Source organism: Rhinolophus hipposideros (genome assembly GCF_964194185.1).
Source record: "Rhinolophus hipposideros genome assembly, chromosome: 15".
In the NCBI taxonomy this organism is placed as follows: Eukaryota; Metazoa; Chordata; class Mammalia; order Chiroptera; family Rhinolophidae; genus Rhinolophus; species Rhinolophus hipposideros.
The window spans coordinates 39,334,887-39,358,915 of NC_138061.1; the positions used below are offsets into that span (position 1 = coordinate 39,334,887).

Below are 24,029 nucleotides of genomic sequence, written 5' to 3' on the forward strand. Positions count from 1 at the left end.
TTTTTCCTTAATTAAAGAATTTTGGTGCTTTTAGTTCCGGTTACTGCCAAGAGATGTAGTATGCATTGAGGAAGGCCATGATAGTTACAGTTACAGTATGTACTTGAATTCCTTGTAAAGATGGATGCTTTGGGACACAAGTTGAGTGTATTTACTTCTTATTTGAAAAGTAAGAGGCTTGGGAATTATACCAGATGTTTTTTAAAAAAAATTACTGTAAACCCACAGCCTAACCAAAAGTGCTCCAAGTTTCTCTAGTAAAAAATAAAAGTGAATCCACTCATTTGAGCATTGACGATTCTTTCCCATTGTTCTCAGTTCCTTATAGTTTATAGGTTCTTAGGTTATCTACTTTTTTAAAAATGGCAACTGCCTGGCGAATGATCTACAGAAATAAAATGAGATTGTGCAAAAGTGTAGAATATAGCCACGTGTCCCTGTTTAAATATCAGTGGGGAATGTTTTACTTTAAAAAAGACAGAAAAGAATTTTGCTTTAGAGAAAATGATCTTTGACCAGATCGGCTTACTGTGATTGAAAATGAGCTGGCCCTACTCTTCCCCTCTACTAGTGCACTTCCTACTTGCTTCCCTCAAAGATCTAAACAGACACTGCCCATTTTTGGGAAATAGCCCCTCATTACTCGCACCCGACTCTGCATTTCCCAGCTCAATGTCTGCTTCGCATCCGGTGCTCTGAAGATGCCCCTCCTGGCCCCCCCAGCACACACATGGGTGCTCTTTCATGTGCCTTTATGTGCTGTGGAGTCATAAGATAATAAATGCTAGGAAGGATTCAGTCCAGTGTGGGCGTGACGTGGGTCCTATGCCCTTGGTCATGACTGAAAAGCACATTCATTTTACCTGTTGCATGGTGAAAAGTATGGGAAGGTAAGCTTACCTGGTGGGGAGATTATAAAATGCAGTGAGAAAACAATACTTCCAAGATAATTGGATATTATTAGGCACCAAGAATTATTTTGCCAAGGCTGATGTGTCAGGAATCGAGGTGAATGTTCTCTTCACCTTGCAGACTCCCAGCTTTCCCTAACACGCGCCTTGCTTCTGTGGACTATGGAGTGCATGAAATGCTCTGAATTCTTCTTATACGTAGTCTGTTTCTAGTCTCTGCCATCAAGTTTCCTAGGTTTGCTAACCACATATAATGTAGTGATTAGAAACAATCTTCAGGATGAAGTGGTGTTATTTTTCTAGAATACTTGTCTATAGTATATGTTTCCCAGAATATGACAGACCTTTGTATTCTCTCCATACCTTTTGTCATCCTATGAATGTGATTCTCCTTCCTAGAATGAAAATTTCCATAGAAAACTTTGTTGGAGGAAAAATGTGCTCTAATAAATATCTCATTCATTATATTAATTGCCTTTATCCGGACACAGTCCTTCCTTTAGGTCTTGTGATAAGAAATACATGTAGTATTACATGTGTGGCTGAAGATTAGTTTTCATTAAAATCAGGATGATATTCTCTTTTGTGTTTGCCTGTTTTTCCTTCTGTTTTGGGGGGAAGATGAATGGTGGAGAAAGTTGGGGACAGATTTTGAGTTAATATATCTTTAGAGAATCAACTGTCAATTTTTTTTTCTGTCTGTAAGTCCATCAAGTAATTCAAAAATTATGCCTATGAATTTTCTTTTACTTACCTGTCCTCTTCCTCTCCATGTGTCCTTGTTCCTAACTGGAAAAGGGTGGGACACAGTACCGGATCAATGTTGATGACTCGATTAAGGAGCATTTCTATTTAAAAATTCTGAGACCAGTTTTTCTGTATTTCAAGAGCAGGAGGGTGACAGGTGTAAGAGAACATTTTCTTATAAGAATATTTCTTCATAAATTGTAGCTACCTGATTGTTTCCCAACCAACACTGGTACTCTAACCAATACAACTTGGATGGTCTTTCACAAAGTCTAATAGAAGAGGGGAGGAAGGGAACACCCGCATTTCTCTGTAGTTTTGTTTTTCATTAGTTTTGGAAGCTCTTTGGGTAAAGATTGCTCAAGAATTGCTTCAGGATGCATCCACTGAAGCTCAAGTTATTGTTTCCTTGTTGCTGGCGGTGAACTTTCTGCTCCCCACTTTGCACTCCTTGTCCCGTGTGAATGGGGTTTCTCACGGTTCACGCAGAACCACTATTCTGAGAAGTTGACTTCCAGCCCTTGCTGTTATTATAACAGGCATGTAACATAGCACCCCATTTTTCAAGTTCATTTTTGTTGGCTTGTGATTGTGCTTGTAAAAGGTGCTTATTTAGAAGCCCCACAGCTGTAGTATTCTGTTTGTAACTACTGAGTGGGTACAGTTAAGCTGACTGCATTGTACGTGGGGAGAGATCATAGGTATTCAGGGCCAGGAAGTGGGGAGACTGAGGCTGTCTGTATGACAGCGCGGTGGGAGAAGCTTGGCAGGATCTATTAGAAGGCAAGCATTCTAGCTCACGTAGGTATTTGAAGAATTTGGGCAAGGTACAATGTTTTGTACATTCATTTTGACTGTTAATCTTAAAATATCCTTTGGGTATCAGACTTTACAGGGTTCAGTTAGATATATGAGTAGATAAAAATTCATCTAGTCCTTATTTTTCTCACAAATAGATACTTTGAAAAATGATTAGAGTTATGATAAAAACTCTTAAGTGGTTTTTACTTTTATGAGTATATGTGTTTATAGATTCATGGGTCATTTTTAGAGCACTGTAGCTACTTCCTAAGAAAATTGGGGGAAAAAGGAAATATATAACTTTTCTTTTTCTTAGCATACACGTTTTGACTTTTTGATGCATGTCCCCAGTTTTTGTGTGTATATTTAAAGAATAATAGTTACAGCCATATTGCTGTAAAAGTTACATGTACTTTTATGACCCACTTAAAAAATCAATCTTATTTTCATTTTTTTTTTTTTTACTGGATAGGTTATTATCATTTTTCCTTACTACTTCAAAGACTTTGCAAATCACAAAAACCATCTTTTCAAATAACCTTAAAATATTTGAATAAGTACTTATATCTAAATTTTCTTTATTCTCTATATCTAAATTTTCTTTATTCTTGTATTGCTTTTCCCATGTTTTTGCTTGTTATAAGTAGTACTAAAATGAACATCTTTGTGCCAGTAGTTTTTCCTTTTTCTTTCATGTTTTGGATTATATTCTTAGGACCTAGTTTCTTAGAAATAAAATAGTGGGTCAAGTACATGGAAATTATAGTTATTCTTTACATAAACCAAATTATTTTCCAAAACAATTGCATGAATTTATACTTTACCACTGTGTCAACACTACATTATTATGGGTGCTTAGAATATTAATAAATTTCAGGTTATAACAATTATATAAGTTATAAAACCTTAACCTGAGTTAAGTCTTTAAGTTCTCTGGGAAAATACACCATTTTAAAAAAGAATGGATTCAGGTATTATATCTGACCCATGGGAGGTCAAGAATTTATTTTCAAACCTTTCTGAAATTAACTTGAACAGTATTAGCAAAATCAGAAGGATATTCTAGAGATATTTTATACTATATATTTCAGGGTAGGTGCCTCAAGCATGAACATTCAGAACTTGACAGGATGTCAATTCTCAACCCCAAACAGGAGAAGAAATTTTCATTACCTTTTTAGATAGGCTTGAATATTTTGAGACTGGTGAATTATCTAGGCCTAAGACATTTCAGTTCCTTGAACTTAAGAAAAATGAGTTTAAACTTTCCAAAGTAAACAGAGTACAAAAAGCAGCTGAGAAGATAGAACTGTTTAAGAAAATGAATACTTACAGGTCCACTATGCTATTATAGGAGATTCATTTTAATTGAGATAGACTATGACTCCTTAACCACAGTTCTGGGAATAAGAATAAAGCTATGGCTTAGAATATGACCACCATGTTTGCATCGTAAATATACGCACATATTTTATGAAAGGGAATCGAGGTAACGATATCTGCTTATTACTTTTATCCTAGGCCAAAGACTATTACCTTAAAATTACTCTTCAAGCATTGTTTGAGATGAAAACCACATTTAAAGGTGGTTTTCAGCTTACTGATGAAAAATGAATTCATGCTAACAAACCAAGGACTTTAACTGGAATAAATTATAGTCAGATGTTAGGTTTCAATCAGCTTTCACAAAAACAAATGATTCTTTTCAGAAATGAGAATTGATGGCTTAGCCCTCAAAGAGTTTATCATTTTTCAAACCAAATGTCTCCAGAGGAGGCGATCCACTTAATTTCATAAAAGTAGGTTTGTGCTTTACCAGCAGCAAACTGCTGAGTTTAAGAAACAAGAACTCCCCTAAATGTTTTCCTAGGCCTTCTGAATGAGGATACCTTGATCTGTAGTAATTTGATTATGCAAAGCCACGTTTTCCAGAAGGTTGAATTGTGCAGCTAGTTATGGAAGCAGGACATGTTGGGAGCGTAGGTCAGATACCCTCTGAGCAAGTACCTTTGCTGCCTTTCTTTTGCATGTCTGCACTCATTTCATAAACTTGTAGATCATAAACTTGGTCCTCTTGAATGGAGAACAAAGCCCTCCAGGACCACTGGGCACCTACTAATTATTATTTTTGCCTTCAGACCTCTTCTAATGAGATGCAGTTGAGGCAGCCTTGGCTCAACAGGCCTTGAGTAGAGCGAGTTTAAAAAGGGAGAGAAACAGTTTTAATAAACAGTTACTGACTCACATAATAAAATGTGAGTCCGTAACTGCCTCTACCATCCTTTAGTTAGTCTTGAAAGGCAGCTTCTCTAGCTGTAGTCATTTCATAATTGTAATGAATTATGCTAAACCCCCAGAGCACTGGCATGACTTTAATGCCTGGAATGATTTGTATTGTGATATTTAAACCATTTACCTGCCTCAGAGTAATTTTATTTCTCTGTATTCCTGGGGTTAAGGTGCAATCTACAATAGACAGCAGTGGGCAACTGGCCAAGCCTATGGAAAGACAACTTCACTGAGATTTTGGAAATATAAAGCATCTATCTTACCATGGGATTCCAATGATGGCACAGTGCTCAAGACTTAACTGTGTATATGAATTATCTGGTATGTTTATAAGAATGCAGATTCCTGGGCTCCCATAGAGATTAAGATTCAGTGGGATCTGTGGGTGTGGCCCAAGAATATGAATTTTTTCATGAGCACCCTTCTCCCCTAGTGTATCTTCAAGTTGGGATGCCCACATTTCACTGGAGTATTAGGGAGCCCTTGTCCAATAGATATGTTTGCTTAAGCAGACCTATCTCATTTGAGCTAATGGGAGCCTCCAATGAAACAATATTAATTTTGTGATAGTTAAATTTATTAACAACTTAAAAGAGTACAGAAAGATCATGCAAATTAATTGTCCATTTGATAGTTGACTGACAGTGTAGAAAGGAGAAGTGGCATAGATGTGTACTCTTTGGAAGATCATTGACTGAAGAAAGGACCTTTCTAAAAGAAACACCCTACCAGCATTGCTCATCTAGGGGGTATTGGCATGATGGGTAGTATGATTCTTTATTGAGCATTCTCACTGGCCAGAATTCATTTTGCCATCTCCCCATGTCCCAGTCCTTTCCTACTTTAAGCGATCAGCTCAAAAGCTCCCTATCATGTTCATTTTTTGAATTCCTGCAATCTGTGACTCTCATGTAATTGGTTCAACCTTTAGAGTCTTGTCATTTTTATTACTGACCTCAAAGAACTTACTGTTGAGTAAGACTTTAAGTTCTTTGAAGTCAAGGTTGCTGGCTTCCATATGTTAAATGCATATAGAGTGCTCATTTGCATATTTTAGAGGTGAAAAGAGCCTTAGGGAGGCTACCTCACTTGGTTGGAGTTACACCGCTAATAAATGGAAAACCTAGAGTTGAACCCGGGCTTCTCTGACTCTACAACTTTTATTTCCTCATTGTGTGCCTCGGGTGCTAAATAAGTGTTGTTTAAATGAATCAATAATTGAGTCTTTGAGTGTAAAGTTGAACTGAAGTAGCCCTGGTAAAAGCAAGCACTCCCCCACCCATTTTGGTGGGGAGAATAGCAAACACACCACCTTGTCATAGATTTCTGCATATAACCTGAACTTTAAACATTCCTGGAACACATTTGGTTCTGATTTAAAACAAGTTGGCTTGCCCCATTGCCATGTTATTACAAACACAAAAGAAATATAAACTTCATTCCATTAAATAACTATCCACATAAACTCTTAAATAGTTTCATGGTTTTGGACTGGGCAAACGCTGGATATTAAGGAAATGGTTATTAATGTTATATATTTCATTCAAACTACTTTAATTCTTTAACCCTCCCACCAGTCCCCAAAATACCAACGAAACCTTTTCTTCCTCCCTCAAAATATTCCCAGTAGGTTAAGACAGATACAGCTTTGATTTCAAGCTGCTGACTCTTACTATTTGGAAATATTCCTGGTTTTCAGTTCTTCGTAGCCTGTTGCTATGTTTCTACTTGAATCTTTTCAATCCTCTTTGGTAATAGCTAAGTAAGTTATCTCCTATACTAACATTGTACAATGGAAATATAATGTGAACCACAAATGTAATTTCAAATTTTATAACCACATGTAAAAGCAGCAAAACAGGTGAAATTGATTATAATAATATAGCTTTCTTTAACCCAGTATATAAAATATGGCATCATTTCAACATATAATTAAAAAATTATTGAGATTTTTACTTTTTTGTAGTAAGTCTTTGAAACCCTTGTAATTTTCACTCTTACAGCACGTCAGGATTCAGAGTAGCTTCATTTCAGTAGCCCAAGTGGCCAGTGGTTTTTCTTTTGGACAGCACAACTCTGTGGGAAGACCAACATAAGCTCACTGTAGTATATTAGGTATTCATAATTCCGCTAAACTTTATGAAGCCCATGAACATCCTCTACTTTCTGATGATAAAGCTAGAAGAGTGTTGATTTTTAAAAAAGTAAACTAATATTATGTAAATACTCAAAGTTACCAAATAGTGTGTGTGACCGCAGGCCAGAGTAAATGGTGCTTCGGGGATTGCTATGTAAGAAGAAACAGGGTCTAAAAGGAAGACACTGGATGTGACCAAAGTTTCTGTTAATCGGTTGGGCTGAGATTCCATTGACACATGTTAGGATCGTTAGTCCATTAGGAAGTCTTCATTGTCAGGCCAGTAAGTTTGAAGTCGGAATAAATGCTTAGCCAGGGCTGCTTGAAGAGTTCAAGTTCAAAGTTGCTTGAAGCAATGAATAATGTAATTTAGATGTTCTCAGATTTTTGTGAGTATTTGTTTCCCTCCATTTGACAGCAGCAGACACTGTCTGAAACTAAAGGCTGGTGAACTAGGGAACGGTTTGCTTGAGTCTACTCCTGTGCCCTGACTGTGGCAGAGCCACCACCACCGTTTTAGATTGTCCCCAGCCCTGGAATTTACCACCCTGAGAGATTTAACATGTGAAAAAAAAAAACTCCTGCAATCCTTATTTTTGAGAAGTGTAGCCTGCCAAGGACTGAATTGTTGGGATTAGTACGTGAAAACCTTAAAGAGGCCGCCTTGGTCCCTGCTGTTAGAGCAGATCAGGACCGCTACCCCATGCCCATATAATCTTTGCCATTCCTATCAGTTCAGTTTAAAAATGAAATTAAAAAAAAATAGCTTTAAAGGATGTCTTATTGGTGTAGTTCAGTTAGGCCCATGCTCAGTTAGGCCCAGATTATCATAGATGATCCATTTCTTTCATACTCTTAGCCATGGAGCCTTTTTAGAAAGTGGTAAATTAATAAGATGATACCTGTTTTATTGTATGGAACCTTTCAGTAAAAGTAGTCTTCTTTTAAATAGTTTATGATGAGAAATGTATACATGAAATTTTTCTCTTTTCAGTTTATGCCTTTTAGAGAGTGTTTCTTTCTGTCTTTTGTGATTTCGATGTGAATCACAGAGGTTTTCCAAGTATTGGATTATTTAGTGTTTTCAGCTGTGAAGTTTCTTATTATAGGTATAAGTTGTTAAAACTTCTCTAGTGGAAGTTGCACGAAGTCAGTATTTCAATCTAGAAAGTGTTAGGTTAATTAAGGCCTGTCATGTTCTATACTTGGTATGATTTTATTGTGTGTTCATTATTCATCTCTGATACTGCATTAGTCATTCTATTTCTTTAGGTAGGTTATATCCACATTTGACCTTCATATTCTTGCCAGATTGTCTTATGTGCTGTGGACTGAAAACTACGCTGTGACAAACCAGTAATAATAAAATTTTGCTCACTCTCAAATAGGAAGAAGGATTTCAAATGATTTTTACCTGATTTTTTTCCTAATTAAAAAGTTCAAGCTATTTAAAGGCATTCTGGAAAATACAAAGGAGAAAATGATAAATGACCCAATAATTTCACCAAATAAAAACTTATTATTTTAGTGTTTATAATTTTTTTCTAGCATATATACTATATGTATTTGCATACATACAGCATTGAGATCATTCAGTACATACTGTTTTATAGTCTCCTTAAAAAACAATGTATTGCATTTTTTTAACATTGGAATTTTCACTGCAAAAATGAAACAATATTTAAAGTTAAATAAATTTGAAAATGAAAAAAATTTAAACTGAAGAAGAAAACCATTCTTAAATATCCAGCCACTATTAAATAACAATTACATTTATTTTTGCCTGTTTATTTTTTATTTTTTCCCAATAGGCCTACATCATTCTTTTTTTCAGGGCAGGTGAATTTGATGTGCTCACAATGGACTCTGGGAGGCAGGTAGCGAGTTTTAGGGAAGATGAAGTCTGAGAATCCTCATACCTACTGTGATATAGAATGTTCAGATGACACTATTTACTACTGAAGTATAAACTTGGAAGTATTCTTCAGTTGGCTAGAATATTGAAATGATTTTAATTGGGAACTGAAGAAACTTTAAAAATAGACTTAATGCCTACTCTTTCTTCAATCAATTCTTAGAGTTTTGCATGCCAATCCAGAGTATTAGATAGGATTCATGAACAAAAAGTTATCTGGGAGTATATAGAAACTGCATCTTCTATATCTTTTGCTGATTTCTCTTTCAGTAGAACTGGCCAAATTGTCAGGAACTTTTCTGACAATAGAAATATACAGAATAAAATATATGGCACAGCTAGTTTAGCATGTGGATTAAATTGATACAATAAGTGAATGTTTCACATTTTTAGTAAAATATTTTTACAGGAGTATCAGGCTACCTAATGATGACACATTTATCTTTCAGGTGACCTTTAGCTACAGCAGCCTTCTTAGTTACACATGCTCTACAGTTGGGTTGTGTTAAAAAAACAAAAGCGAGGAATGCTCTGAATCTTTACAGATTTGAAGATTTATTTCTCAATTATTTTTTAATAATTTGAACTTATTTTTCTCTTGCTCAAATTCTACAGGGGTGAAAAAACCCATTGCTTATCAAGGGAATGTTTAAAGGTTTTCTCTACTATGTTTTAAATATGAAATACCCTTGTGTTTTTAGATTTGGATCCATAAAGTATAAGATGTTATAATGCAAAAGCATTTCAGAATGAAAAGGATATTTAAACAAGTTTCCATATGCCCTATGAAGAATTTAAAAACGAGCTTCCCCCCCACCCCCTTTAATTCAGTAATTAACTAGACTTGCCCTGTAGTTTAGGGGACTGTAATAGTTTACACCTGTTTCAACTTTTGCTGTTTTTATTGGCTGTGGCTTTTGCCATCCCGTATTTCTTGTGAAGCAAAAATATGAAATAAAATATGGCAAAGCACTAGAGAAATTATAATAAACATAAAAAATGAATTGTTCAGCTTAAATTATGAAATGCTTTACCTGCACAACCCATGAAGCCATGTTTCAGTAGTATTGAAGTAATTTATTCTATGTCATGAAAACAGAGACAATTGCTTTCATTGGCAAGAATAATCCAGTGTTTTTACAATCAAATGATTAGATTTTGGCACATCAAGCAAATGTTACATTACCAAGACAGTTTGAAAAAGGCTGCTAAATCATTATGTGTGTTCATGTTACTGTGGAATAAAAAAGATGAGGGTGTGTGTATCAGTGTATAAGAATGTGAAGACTCAATGGAACTGTTATACCACAGAACATCGTCAGAGTTCAAAGGTCAAGGAATTCCATGACATCAAGTATGGGTTGGCTCATTTCACAGGCAACATTTCCCCCCTCCAAATATAATGGAAAGGAAGCCATTGAGTCAAGATATTATCATACCTCATATTTTTTTCTTGCAATCCAACTCTCCCTAGAAGCAACATTTATTCTTCAGGCCTAACAGTAGCTGCCCAGCGCTAGTGTTGGGTTAACAGTGAAATGACAAACTTTTTAGTGCACAGCCCAGAATGAGAATAGCTAAATTAAATTTCTAAGTTTAATTTGGATAGAGTTGTGACTGTGAGAAGAGTTTTGGGAATGTTGTCAGTAGAACTGAATTTTAATTTTGGCTTTATCTTACGAGTTGGGTGGCTTTGAATATATGGGCCAAGGTTGTATGTAAATGAGGGCAGGTCCCTTATACCAGATTCACTGGTATAAGACTTAAATATTTGTGGAATGAAAGTGAATTTCTCTTTGTTTTCTGGGTTTTAACAGGAAATGAACCTGTTAAATACCTAAATTTATAATGGGAAAGAAATATTCTGCAAGCACCCTGCTCACATCTCTTACTTCTTCAGGGGAGTTTATATTTTGATAACTGAGGAATTTAGAGCAAGTTTGAGAATTGAACTCTCAAATTTAATCACAGATGGATGGATCCCTGTTTGTGGGGAGAGAGAACACTTGTGAAATGTCACTTTCCCTTGATTAGCTCGTATGGCCTTGACAGGTTTGCTTGGGTGTGGCCATTAAAAGTCCTACAGCAGACCCAGCAGCCTGGGAATTAGCTAAGGACACTCCCTGCAAAGTGTCAGCGATGGGGACTAAACATGGTTTGCACCTAAGGCAAAGATCTAACCAAGAATCTAACCAGAACCTTTTACGAGGGCACTTGTGGGCTTGGGAAATGGATACTTCTCAGGATTTAGGGGAGAATCAGGCTCAAATTTGCAGGTTCTCATACATAAGTGCTCGGAATGAAAAAGAGCAAAGATTTCTGTTGCCAAAGAGCATGTCATTTCTGGCTCTCTGTGTCCTGTTCCCTCTCAAATCATAAGGCTGCTAAAAGATGCAGGTTTCTGATTGAATTTTAGAGTTTTTCTGGAATATAGTTAATTATGGTTTGGGCCTAACTAAGGAAATTCCCGCCTTTTTACTCATCCAGGCATTGAAAGGCCATTGTATGAAGCCTGGTTAGACTTGGAATGAAGGGGCATTTCAAGGCTGTGACATAATGAGTCATGAGCACAATAAGTGTCCTAAAGGAAGTTTCTGTAATAAATTATAGCTGTATCGTGAGATTTAAACTGAGGAATTCTGAGTTGTGTAGGCATTCCCTGTGGTTGACAGGGGTGATTATTTGCCTTGCTTAATAGACCTTTGCACATATCTTTGATTTTAAGATTTCAAAGAAGAGTTTCCTTGATGTCACTAGAATTTTCAAAAATCTTCATGTTTTTGTATGCAGTTTTCATTGCCAAGCAATTATGTTACAGATTAGGACCCTTTTAAACTAATATTAGCTTTAGAGGTAAAGACAGCCCAAGAAGTGGTTCAGTTGAAGTCTCTCCAAGGCACTTGTTATTACGTTTGTGTTGTTAGGTTTGGGCACTGTCTTTTTATCTTACCTAGGTGGCCCCTTTAGCTAAGATCAACCACATTTGCCAGTTTATTTGAAAGAATGGGCTTTTGCTTTTGTTTTTGTTATTTAAATTTGCTTTTTATGTTTGTTTTTTTTAAAAGCTTTAATATTGATATATTTCCAAGTTTGAGAGAGAAAATAGTAATTTGTAGAGTTAACTGCGAAGAATCTTTTTATGGAAGTGTGTGCCTCAAATGCTTACGTCAATGTGTGTACTCAGTTTGTGCTGTTGATGGTGTGGGCTTTGTGCAAAAAATAAAGTTCAAATGGTATTGGCATTGGTTTTCTTCTGCTGCTGTAACAAATTACCCCAAGTACAGTGGCTTACAGCAACACTAATTTATCTTACAGTTTTGGAGGACAAATGGGTTTCACTGGGTTATATCAAGGTCTTGGCAGGGCCATGCTCCCTCCAGAAACTCTAGAAGATAACCCATTTCCTTGCTTTTTTCAGCTTCTAGAGGTCTCCTACAGTCCTTGACTTGTGGCCCCTTCCTCCATCTTCAAAGCCAGCAGTGTAGCATTTCTGTATCTTTCTCCTCTCCGAACCTCTCCAAACCTCTCCGTATGCGGTCACATGCCCTTCTCTCTCTCTCTGTTTTTGTGGTCATGTCACTTTCTGTGACTCTGACCTTCCTGCTTCCTTCCTATAAGGACCCATTGTGATTGCATGGGCCCCCCCCCTGGATAATTCAGGATAATCTTCCCATCCCAAGACCCTTAATTTAATCACATCTGCAAAATCCCTTTTGCCATGTAAGGTAACAGATAGATAAATTCCAGGGATTAGGATGTGAACATCTTGGGGAGCCTGTTATAATATTTAACCTACCACACATTAGAATACAGTTTTTTTTTTTTTAATTTCTTTTAGTTACTGTTTTCCTACATTTCCTCAAATTGTCCTTGGTAATTACAGAAACATGTACTCTGTGCTCTCTTTTTTAGGATGGAAACATGTTGATAAAAAAAAAATACACATTTTTCCAAAATTGCAGAAGGTGTCTTTATATTTAACTATGAAATTAAAGTTGGTGAAAAAAATAATTCATAATACTTGTTATTTTTTTGAGGGCAGAGAGAATTTCTTTCAGTTTTAAATCCTTCACCTAACAGATGATCTGCCATACTCTTTTGGGTCTTTAATCATTTAAACGAATTCCAGGAGTTCTGGCTCCAGCTCCTTGCTTTGTACTGGTGAGAGGTGGTTTCTCCAGTTTACCACTGTTCCACTCTGCATTTGAATCCGAGACCCATTTGGTATTTGCCCTCCAAAAGATGCCATATGAGGCTATTACAAGCAAGATTTTATTGGCTCTCTCTCCCTTTAGTCAAATTTCCCACCTCTCCCCACAGATTGAAAAAAAACAAAAAAAAAAAGCGTTCACAGGGTTATAAAACTTTTGAACGTAGAGAACTGAGTTTGTTCTGTATTTATAGGCTACCATGTAGATATAAATATGATTGTTCAATTATAGTGCCCTTTTAATTAATTGCACATGAAGTTTTATTGTTGTCTGTGACTTTACCAGTACTATTTAATTCGCATGTAGTTTTTTTTCTCTCCGTAAGCCAATGAAGGAGTAAATTACAGTAGCCTATGATGCCAGCAGAAATCCAAGTAGATTACATAGTCATCGCAGAACCTCAAACTGACAGAACTCAGCAGGCCATATTCCATGAGCCACCAGTTGAAAAGGCAACCTCACGCCTGGGATTGATTACACCTAGGAAGTGCTGAGAGCACTACAGCTAATTTTATTGGTCGTGGAATTTGTTCATATAGTTCCTTAACTGTGAAAGGACGAGATTACTTTTATCTATGTGTGCAAATAGAGATTTGTGAGACTTCCACATAGAAAAAAAGAGGGTGAAATTATCTAAAGATGCATAATTGATTGGATTAATGTTTTATTTATCCATTTTGCATCACAGATGAGACCTATTAGCAGGCACTGTGCTTGGGGGGAACAGGAGTAACATCTTGTTTACCTTTCTATTCTCATACCTGATACATGAAAAATTTTGAATACAGAGGTTGAAAAAGAAACTATTTTAAATGTATACATTTTTATTTACAGCTGCTGCTGAAGGAAAAGGCAAAAGTGGGGAGGACTTTTTTCAAAAGGTAAGTTGCTTTTTACTCCTGCCTTGGTGATAATTAAGGAGAAATATAGCTGTTTCAGTAGCTATAGTAGAAGCCCCTGAAAGAAGCTCCCCTTCCATGTGGAAGGGAATAGGTTTTTGATAAGACAGCTTGACAGGCTCAGGACCGGGAAAGAGTGGTATCCTGTTTGGCATTTAACCATTCTAAGAAGGTTCTTTCTGGGCCAATCTAATGAAGGTTTTGCTTTGAGGTAAACAAGGAGGGCTACTCTGATTATCTTCTTTTACTGCTGTCTGCTATTTCCTTCTTCCCCAAACACACACCTGACCTGGGAGGTAGAGAGGAATCCCTCACAGCATTCCTCATTTCCGGTAAGCACGACTGTGGGCAGGATAATATAATCAACCAAAGATGTACCTTTAGACTTACTTGCTCACAGTTGGTGACTATGTCCATTCTGTCCCTCGCTGTCCTCTGAGAGGTGTGACCTTCAGTGAAGTCAGTCTGGCTAGTCATTTATAGCAAAGGGAAATAGGAGTGGAGCTGATTAAAAAATGAACATGAGAAATGATGAAGAGCAGTTGATTAAATCTAGTCAGCTGTATTTCTTAAATTAAGTATAAGGGAAAATGCCTGTCCTTTCAAAGAAATTGATTTAAGTTCATGTTCTTCTCTCTTTTGTTCATTTGGAATTATTGTATTTGTGTCTTTGTTGGGATCCAGAAAGCATGTGTGTAGAATAAATATATGGGTGTCTTAGGGGAAGGGAAGAGTGAAAATATAGCAGCAACTATGGATGATTATTGGATGATTGTTAATATTGCTGTGGAGGGTCACCAAGCCTTTGAAAAACACTTATGTGTAACCAGATGTGGCCTTTACAAGCCTCTGTGAGATTTTTTATTTTTATTTTTGATGGGGGCCAACTTCATCATTCATCTGCAATCTCTGCCAAATGTATTAAAAACAAATATTTTCTGAGCTGATACTTATATCGCCATTTCTTCATTCTGAAAATATTTATTTACCACCTGCTGTGTGCTACACACTGGAGAGACCAAAATGATCAAGGCATCATCTCTTCCCTAAAGGAATTAATTTGGTGTCTTGTGATATAGTCACAGAAATAGTAGAAGAGCCTGGGGCCATAGAGGATTAAGCACTTGGCTGGGACTTGAAGAGATGGGAAAGGACTTCGTGAGATCTTCAGAAGAGAAGGAGTTAGCCACGCAAAGAGCTAGGCTTGGGTAAGTTGGAAGGCAGTCTAGGCATGGACACAGACTATAACAAGGCTCAGAGGTGGAAGAATTTATGTGGCATTCACACTTCAAACATTTGACTGGCATGCTGCATAGAGGAGGGGTCCATAGTGCAAGATGAGATACAGTATGTTATATGATGAAGTGTCTTCTTTGAATGGGTGTGGGGTGGGGGCTTTTCTAAAGGGATTTAAATTTTAAAATGCTGTGCCGGCCAAATAGAATGTGCCAGACCACAGCTTCCTGTTTCTACTTTAGGGTCATGCTGTTGAAATTTATGTACTATGCCTGAAGCTCTTTGCTTGGCATTATCTGACATTGGTTAATAGCCAACTTGTGCTTAATACTTGGGCATTTCAGAATGCCCTGCCTTTAGCTGGGGCAGGTTTGCCACAAGGGGAAGGAAAGAGAAGACAAAGAGCAGAAATCTCAGATTTGCCTCAGGTTGGCTTTGATGGGACAAATAGATGCTAGCTGTGGGAGGACTTTTTAAAAAAATTTTATTGTTCTTTAACCTGCAACTAGATTTAAAAAGCAGACTGTTCAGCTTTGTATGACTCAGACATTTTAAAAGCTGAATCAAAACACAGTGTATGTGGTCATAAAGGACCTTCATTCTTAGAAGATTTGCTAATATTTATCACTCTTTGTGGAGCCATATATACATTCCACAGTTTAAATGGAAACACATGTTTGAATCCAGGAACATGTGTGCGTCCCACAATCTATGAGTTGGAAATGTAGAATCTATTATTGATTACAGGTTAATGAGATTTCTGAATAACTAAATCGTTTTTATCTCCTCATTTTTTTTTTTAGTTCATTAGAAAGTGTCTTCCCGATAGACAAGTGTCCATATAGGATTTGGATACTTACCCTGGAAAAAACCCTGTAACTTAATAAAAGGCACACATCCCAAATTCCAGAAGAGTAATTTTCAGTATTTTGACCAGACAGAAGTAGACATTATGGTTCATCTACAGTAGAATGAAGTAATGGAGAAGTATTGAATTGTCCTCTGGGAACTTTCTTCTAGTCACATGTATTCCAATTTCACATAATGACATTTTGGGAAACAAGAACAAGAAACAGTCCACATTGGTGGTTATTAGCATCTTTGAATAAATACTTTTCTTCTCCCAGAGTAATGCTAATATAGAAAGGCTCTATATGCTTATTAGAATGTGTTTTGGTTTTGACCCTAGGTGTGTATCACAAACCAAAATTAAAACCACTTGAGCTGAATTTGAAATTTGACTATGCTATTATTTTAAAAAACATCTAAGCCTAGAAGGATACCTTCCTAGCTTCATACTGGCTCTCCCTAAGGAGGGCATTAGAGGAGTGTGAGACTTTTTGTATGTTACTTTTCTATGTACCATTAAAAATACGTAAAATCATACCAATATGATTAACCTCAGTTAAAGTAATTATTCTCATAGAAAAAAATTGAAATTGAAATAAAAAAGTTCAATTTAAAAATATCTTTAAGAATAAGAATTGGTAGGTTTCCAGAAAGGTTTTAAATTGTAGTTTAACAACTACTAAGATCACCAAATATATTGTCTCAAATTTGAAGCTGTAATAATGTTCAGTCTGTGATATGTACACATAAACATCTCCCATAGAGATGCAGTTATTTTTTTTCTTTCAGAGATCTACCTGGTTTTCTATACACTGCTTTAGTGCATGTGTTTGAAACATTTAATTTCCCCTGACACTCAATTAGGGCAAAAGGCTACCCTATAATAACAGAGAAACCCAATATTATAGTGGCTTAAGGAATAGAGTTACCTATTTTACTTTTGTGTAACATTCTAAGGAGAGTATTCCTACTTGGTGGGTGGCATTGTTCCATGCTGTCGGTAAGAGACCCAGATTCCTTTTACATAGCTCTGCTGTTCCAAGGTATGAACCTCATCTATATGGTTGAAGGTGGTCACCACCATGTCCAAAATATGAGCTGGTGAAAAAGGAACAGAGTATGGAGGAAGCGTGCCAAGATCTTATGGCCCAGGCCAGTATGGCATATGTCACTTCTCACATTCCCTTGGAGAAACTTATTTATGTGGTCTCTGTAACTGCAGTAATGGGGGTTGGAGAGGAGGAGGAACATATAGAGGAAGTACTGATTTTGCCAGCACTATCTAGTAAAAAAGACAGATTTATAGGAAAAACGTATGTGGTCAAAGTAATGTTTTCATGGGCTATGTTTTGAAACCTTTTGTGTTACTTTGTTAGGGCTACTATACAAACAATCAACAAACTGGGTGCCTTAAACAACAAAAATTGGTTGTCTCACAGTTTTGGAAGCTAGAAGTCCAAGATCAGGTCGTTGACAGGGTTAGAGAGAGTAGGTTCCAGAGCCTTTTTCCTAGCTTCTGGAGGTTTGCTGGCCATGTTTGGTGTTCCTTGGCCTGTAGAAGTGTCATCCTGATCTTTGCCTTCAGATGGAGTTCTCCTTGTGTGTGTCTCTCTGTCCAAATTTCCTTTGTTATAAGGACAGCAGTCATAGTGCGAGGGCTTACCCTAACGAGCACATCTTACTAATTACACCTGCGATGACCTATTTCCAAATAAGGTCACATTCTGAGGTCTTGAGGTTAGGATTTCCAAATATGGATTTGGAAAATACAGTTCAACCTATAACACCTTTTAATGGAAGAAATGATTCTATAGAAAAGTTTACTACCGTGTTTTCCTGAAAATGAGACCTAGCCGGACAATCAGCTCTAATGCGTCTTTTGGAGCAAAAATTATTATGAGACTTGGTCTTAGTTTACTATAAGACCAGGTATAATATAATATTATAATATAATACAATATAATATAATTATAATATAATATAATTATAATACAATTATAATATAATTATAATATAATATAATACCAGGTCTTATATTAATTTTAGCTCCAAAAGATGCATTAGAGATGATTGTCTGGCTAGGTCTTATTTTCGGGGAAACGTGGTATAACCAGAAAAATTTGCTAAAACTTAATGTTATTTTAAATTTTTAATTCTCAATTTGATTTGTAGATTTTTAACTGCTTAGTCATTTATATAAAATCTATTTTTTTTACAAGTCATTTCTAAATTGTCTAGAACAAATACATAATTGATATGCAGGAAAGTGAAAAAATCTAATTTGTTATCCTGACTTGGAAAGACAACTACTGTTTATATACCTTTAGTTCTTTTTTCAGTATATGTTAAAAATGCACATAAAATGTTTTTGAATATTCTCTTATTAGCTGATGGGATTACAAATTAGACCATTTGTAATGACTATATCCCAAATGTTTTTGTGTGCTCAAACTTTGCAAGTTCCCCAGTAATTGTATATTTTATTCTTTGGCTCTAACTATAGTGACAAAAGGAGAGAAGGGATACAACTTTATCAATATTCTCCCTAGTTCTTTGTCCACCATGGCAACTTTAATTGAAACACATGGAAATGATCTGCTTGGAGTTTTACAGTTCTTTGGGCAGTTGTTCATGGCTTACTCACTGTCTGTCCTGTTTCCTTTTAATCAGTTCTTTTTTTTTCCTTGTGAAATGACTATGGCCAGATCTTGGAGGGGAAAATGTGTTGCAGTGTTTTAGGTGGGGATGGGTATAGTGATTGTATTACAGATGTGACTCATCAAAGCAAAAATGCTTTAGGAATCTTAACTCCCAGTGGCTGAAGGAAAGCAAAATCTAGTCAGCATCATAATTGATGAAAGCCAAGTTTTCTATTGCATTGGGTTCTATACATTCTTTCTTCACAAAGTACACAGCACATATTTTAAGTGTAGGGATATTTTTATAGTCTTAAAATTAAATGTCAGTTTGGAACACTGACCTCTAAACTATGGCTTTCACAAGGGCTAACAGTAAGACTGATATAAATAAGATACTGTTTGGTGGTGTATGTGGTATATTTTTATTATCTTCAAACTCATTGTTTGGCAAACAAATTACTTTTGTCACTTTGAGACTGGAAAGTAGCAAGTATTGTCTTCTGGGGAAAATGGCTGGGAGGAATATTTGGCTCCTTCTACCTCAAAATGAATGCAGTAAGTGGTCATAGATGGGGACTACTTGAATCTTTCTATTGCAGGGGAAGGCAGAAATCTTGAAATAAAATTGCTTCTACTTTCTCCAGTAGCCATTATTTTGTATATGTTGAATAGATCATATTTTGGTAATAGAAATAAGTTTTGATTTAGTTATTTAAAAATGAATTCAATTAACTCTAGCCCATGATATAGTTTCTTTAATACTGAGTCTTTTTGCATAAATATTTTAAGTTAAATTTGATTTCAATAAAATTAAGATATTTTAAGGTTTTAATGTTAGTATTTGTTTCCATAATGAATACATCCACATGACTAACAATTCAAATGTTACACATGGGTATCTGTACAGTGAAGTGTATTTGATGTCATGGTTCAGAAGATGCACTGAGAAGGCTGTGCAGAATTACAGTGTTGGTTCCAAACTTAAGCAAAGATTATCACTGGTGGATGTCATCACTAATGGGCAGTTAGGCTTTGAAGCTAACGCAGGAACACTGAGTTCTTATTCCCTTATGTTTCTGAGAATAAGTTTCAGTGAGACAATCTGTGATCATCGTTCTACTACTGACTGAATTGGGATAATTGAACATGTGTAGCACTTAGAAGAAAGTCCCCCAAAATGGGTTGTCTGGTCATCTTTTAGAAAGGTAAGAATGAATCCTATTTTTATATCTTATAATTGGCTCCATCATCTATCAAGAGTCTAGCAAATAAGGCTTAGTGTGAAGATTAAGAAAAAGACTAAGTGATTTGCTCATCATCCGTTCTTTAGTCTTCTAAGTTCTATCTTTGTGTTCGTTTGAACATGAGAAGAAGCCTCGGTGTCAGACCATATTCTCAAGAATGTAGTACAGTAACCTGTAGCATTTGATCATAATGTTACATACTCGGCTTTTATCTTGGCAGTCATTTCACACAAGTGCTTTGTGGAAACCACATTTGCCGTTTTATTCTTCTTTCTGCAACCATGGAAGTAGGAGATGGCATTGAGTTTCCTTTTTTAAAAAGTGTGTTTGACGGTAGTGAATATATCCTAATTGCTACTACAATTTTTAAAAGTGAACAATCATTTAAAATCAATATCCGGTGAAAGTTTAGTTGTTCATGGTTAAAATGTTCATCTTTCTTCTTGAAACCAAGCTCAAAGCATTGGATTATGGGAAAATCAAATTGAATTCATGGAAATAGATCTTTGATGAAGGGTTGCGAGGCAGGATTGTGAATTAAATAATGACTTGGAGTGTATCTGGGATAGAAGGACAATGGGAAGGTTAAATAATTTATTGGTCTTAGTTTTAAAAGGCTTGTTTATTATTTTGTAAAATGCTCTCCCTGAATGGGTTAAATTCCTTAGTTTCTGTAGTTGTTGGGATATGTCTTAATTGAACAATAATGAGATGCAGACTTCCTTATTCATGGTTGACAGGAAGATTTCAGAACAATTTTCACATTACACAGATAAACCCAAATTACACTAATAAACTGATAATATGCAAATTTAAACATTTCTTTGTGGATCAGAATCAAGTTTTTAAGGTAGATTAACGATTTTTGAGGAAGGATAAAATTTGATGATTAGTTCCAATCACAGGAACTTGTGCTTGCTTTGGTAGCCTATTGGGGTATACTTAATTATGTCCTTCGATTGTCATGTGATTCAAATTGTTTTTATGTATAAGGAGGCATAAGACAAATTTAGTCTTGTAGATACATAGAACATTAACAGAGATGTGTCTGAAGATCACTGTATAAGGATAGTCATTGGAATATTTGTAATTTAAATGCAAATAAAATAAATTAAAAATAACCTGAGTGCTTACTGTAATGTTTGAAATATGGTATATCCAAACTTTGGATTATTATTTAAGGATTAATAATCATGCTCTTTTATAAATACTTAATGATTCAGAAAATGATAATCATGTCAGTGCAAAAAATGAGGACAAAAGGGCTATAAACAGCTTGATCCAAATTTTGTTATGTATAGTTATGCCTAGAAACATGGGGCAGATATTATGCCAAAAGAAATGTTAAGTGACTAAGTGATGGGATTATGGTTGACTTTCATTCTTCCTCTATACTTTCCTACAATGAACCTCTTATTACTTTTGAAACCACCTCATGGAGAAAAGCAGATCATAAAGGCTAAAATAGGTTGAAGTTGCCTGTGGATTCATAAATTGTTGCTAATTTACAGAACATATGACATTTTGTTGAAAGAAGTCTAAGAGGTTACCTGGTCCTGCTTTTCTTCCAGTACTAAAGTTTTTCTATATCACCTACAACAGGTATAAAGAAAAACAGGTCTCACATGTCTCCAAGATAAGTCATTTTTAATTAGTGATAACTTTTAGAAAGTTTCCCCTTTCTTTTATCCATTTGCCCTTGTTTTGCCATTTGGAGTTATAGAACAATTTGAAGATGGTTTTTACATCATCTCTGTGCCTTCTTTTCTTCAGACTACAGATATTTAGTTTCTTATTTTCGTATTACTTACTTTTCAGACTCCTCATCATTCTGTTCACTTTCAGGAGCAAGATCAATGTCCTATTTTAAATGTGGCAATGGTATCTGGGTACCATGTTTTGGATATAGCCTGACCAGTACAGTTATAGATAGTGAGGCTGTAATATCCACAGTTGGATGTGATCCAGAAGTAGCCAAAGGTTATATAATTTTCAGGTACTGAATTGGTCACAGACATGAAGAATTGGTATTTCTTGCCATTCTTGACCCAACTCCAATGTCATTGCTAAGTACATAATGTACAATGAGGATACTTGATTTCAGATGGGCAGGGAAAGGGCCACTTAGCTATAACTCACATGTTCTGTCTTTCATTCTAAGCTCTTGACCTGATACTTGGTTTGTGGACCATGCGGTAGTCATGGTTCCCAGAACATGAAAGTGGGGAACGCATCCCTCTCAAGGATTTTGCCTGGTTCTATGACTTAGTAGTCAGAACTCCTGTATGATTTTCTTTGTTCATTGTGGGCTCCATAAGGTTACCTAGGGATGAGGACTCAGCTGCAGGATGATATTCCATAAAAAGATGGGGTCTGTGCCTTTTAGTGCGACTCAAGTGAGTGCTATGACATTTACTAAAGAGCTTTAAGCTTCGTTGATTTAAAATGGGTTCACGGAAGAATCAGTACATTTTAAAGCTGGACGTGGTGGTATTACCTTTTTATTTTAGACAGTAATCTGAATAGTCTTAGAATGATTTTTTTTTTAAGGTTAGACAGCTAGTTAGTGGTGGCCAAAACTTGGAGTGTGCCTGTCTGACTTTGACAGTTGTTAATAAAACAAATTATTTTCTTTCAATCGGCAGTTACTGTGCCCTCTTGTGTGGGCTAGGAACCCATATGAGAGAAGTTCAGTCCAAGCTACAAGTTTCGTTAAGAAGGGCTGTGAGTCGGGGTCATTGTGGTGCCTTAGAGGGACCATCAGAATGCTGGAGACACATTAATGCAGCAAAAAATGGCATGGGTTTTGTACTCCCTAATATCTGGTTTAAACAGTCAAGGTTTCAAAATCACATTAAGGTTGGACGTTCAGAAATTTGTACCTGATATTTTCCTATTTTATTCTACCTACAAGGCTTACAATAATGATTTGTTGTCATCTCATGAATCAATCCTTTCTTTAATTTTGGGACTCTCTTTGTTTTTTAAAGAACAGCCTTTGGCTTGATATGTTTAGTATTATTCATTTTATTTCAGACAAAATAGATTGCTTTAGAATTTGTCCTTTGGCTAATTCAACTCTTAACTTGCTTTTGTCTCTGAATAGTGCTGTTAAATTTATGTTTTTTGTGGTTTATGTGATTATATGCCTGCCTTCCCACACACCCTACCGTGAAAAAGGAGAGGAGCTAGCCATGATTTGGACATCTTAACTTTGATTCCCAGTTCATCAGCCACAGCTGATGGGCCTAGATATGGGCACTAGACCCAGCAATGAAGCTTCTGTGGACACTGGCCATGACCTGTGTGACTGGCTCTGCAAACTCCCTGAGTGAGATTTGTCTCTGATACATTGGAAAGCAAGGTGGTGAGAATGGAATGGGAAGGGTCATGTGGCAGAATGGGGCAGGAGAGAAGCCAGGAGTGATAGAGTTGGTCGTGGTCAAACTGGATTTACTAGGGAGAAGCTGTAAGTAAGCAGAAGAAACCCATCCATGGAAGGAAATGTAGAGCAAAACACATAGAGAGAGCAGACATACAAGAAGTGAGGGATATTCCTAGTGGAGCTGGAAGTTTGTGATGCCTCTCATGTTTTGACTGACAGGCGTTTTTACTTGTCTCCTCCCCTTTTCCTGATGTAGTTGAGAAACGCTGTGAGGCTTTGTAATTAAGAATCAGACTAAAACAAATAAAACGCATTCCATTACTTGATTAATTTGGTAATCATCCTTTCTTCAAGAGGTTCATGCATTCACACTGTATCAAAATTTGTGTATATGTGTGTTGAGTACTTTAACCCCTCAATGAGTGGCTCAAATTAAGTTGTATCTTTAAAGGAGTAGTGCTCTTTAGATAAGACATAAGACATTTTCCCAAAATATGTGTATAGCAGCAGGCCACCATGTGTTTTAAAACATGAAAACACACCATTCCAGTGTATGATGAACACTCAACAATAGTATTCTTATTCAGGGTGTGTTTCTTTTTGCTAGTCAGTGGCCAGTATTATTCAAGGAATAATAGGGTCATTGCTATTAATATCTTAGGTGGAAAAAGCATGCACTGTCCTTATTTTCCAAAAAATATTTTGTTGTGGGCTTTTATTGCACATATTATGATTTCCTCCTTTTCTGTGGCCACTGATACTAATA

The 24,029-nt window shown here is 36.2% G+C and overlaps 1 protein-coding gene across 4 annotated transcripts in view; it reads left to right on the top strand.

Annotated features, from left to right (window-relative positions):
* The window catches only part of BICC1 (BicC family RNA binding protein 1), a 247,473-nt gene that overhangs the window by 63,777 nt on the left and 159,667 nt on the right, over positions 1–24,029 (top strand). For all 4 annotated transcript variants that reach the window (XM_081073590.1, XM_081073592.1, XM_081073593.1 and 1 more), the window contains exon 2: positions 13,846–13,892. In XM_081073590.1, the coding sequence (XP_080929716.1) occupies positions 13,846–13,892 (47 nt within the window). The remainder of the gene's footprint in view (positions 1–13,845; positions 13,893–24,029) is intronic.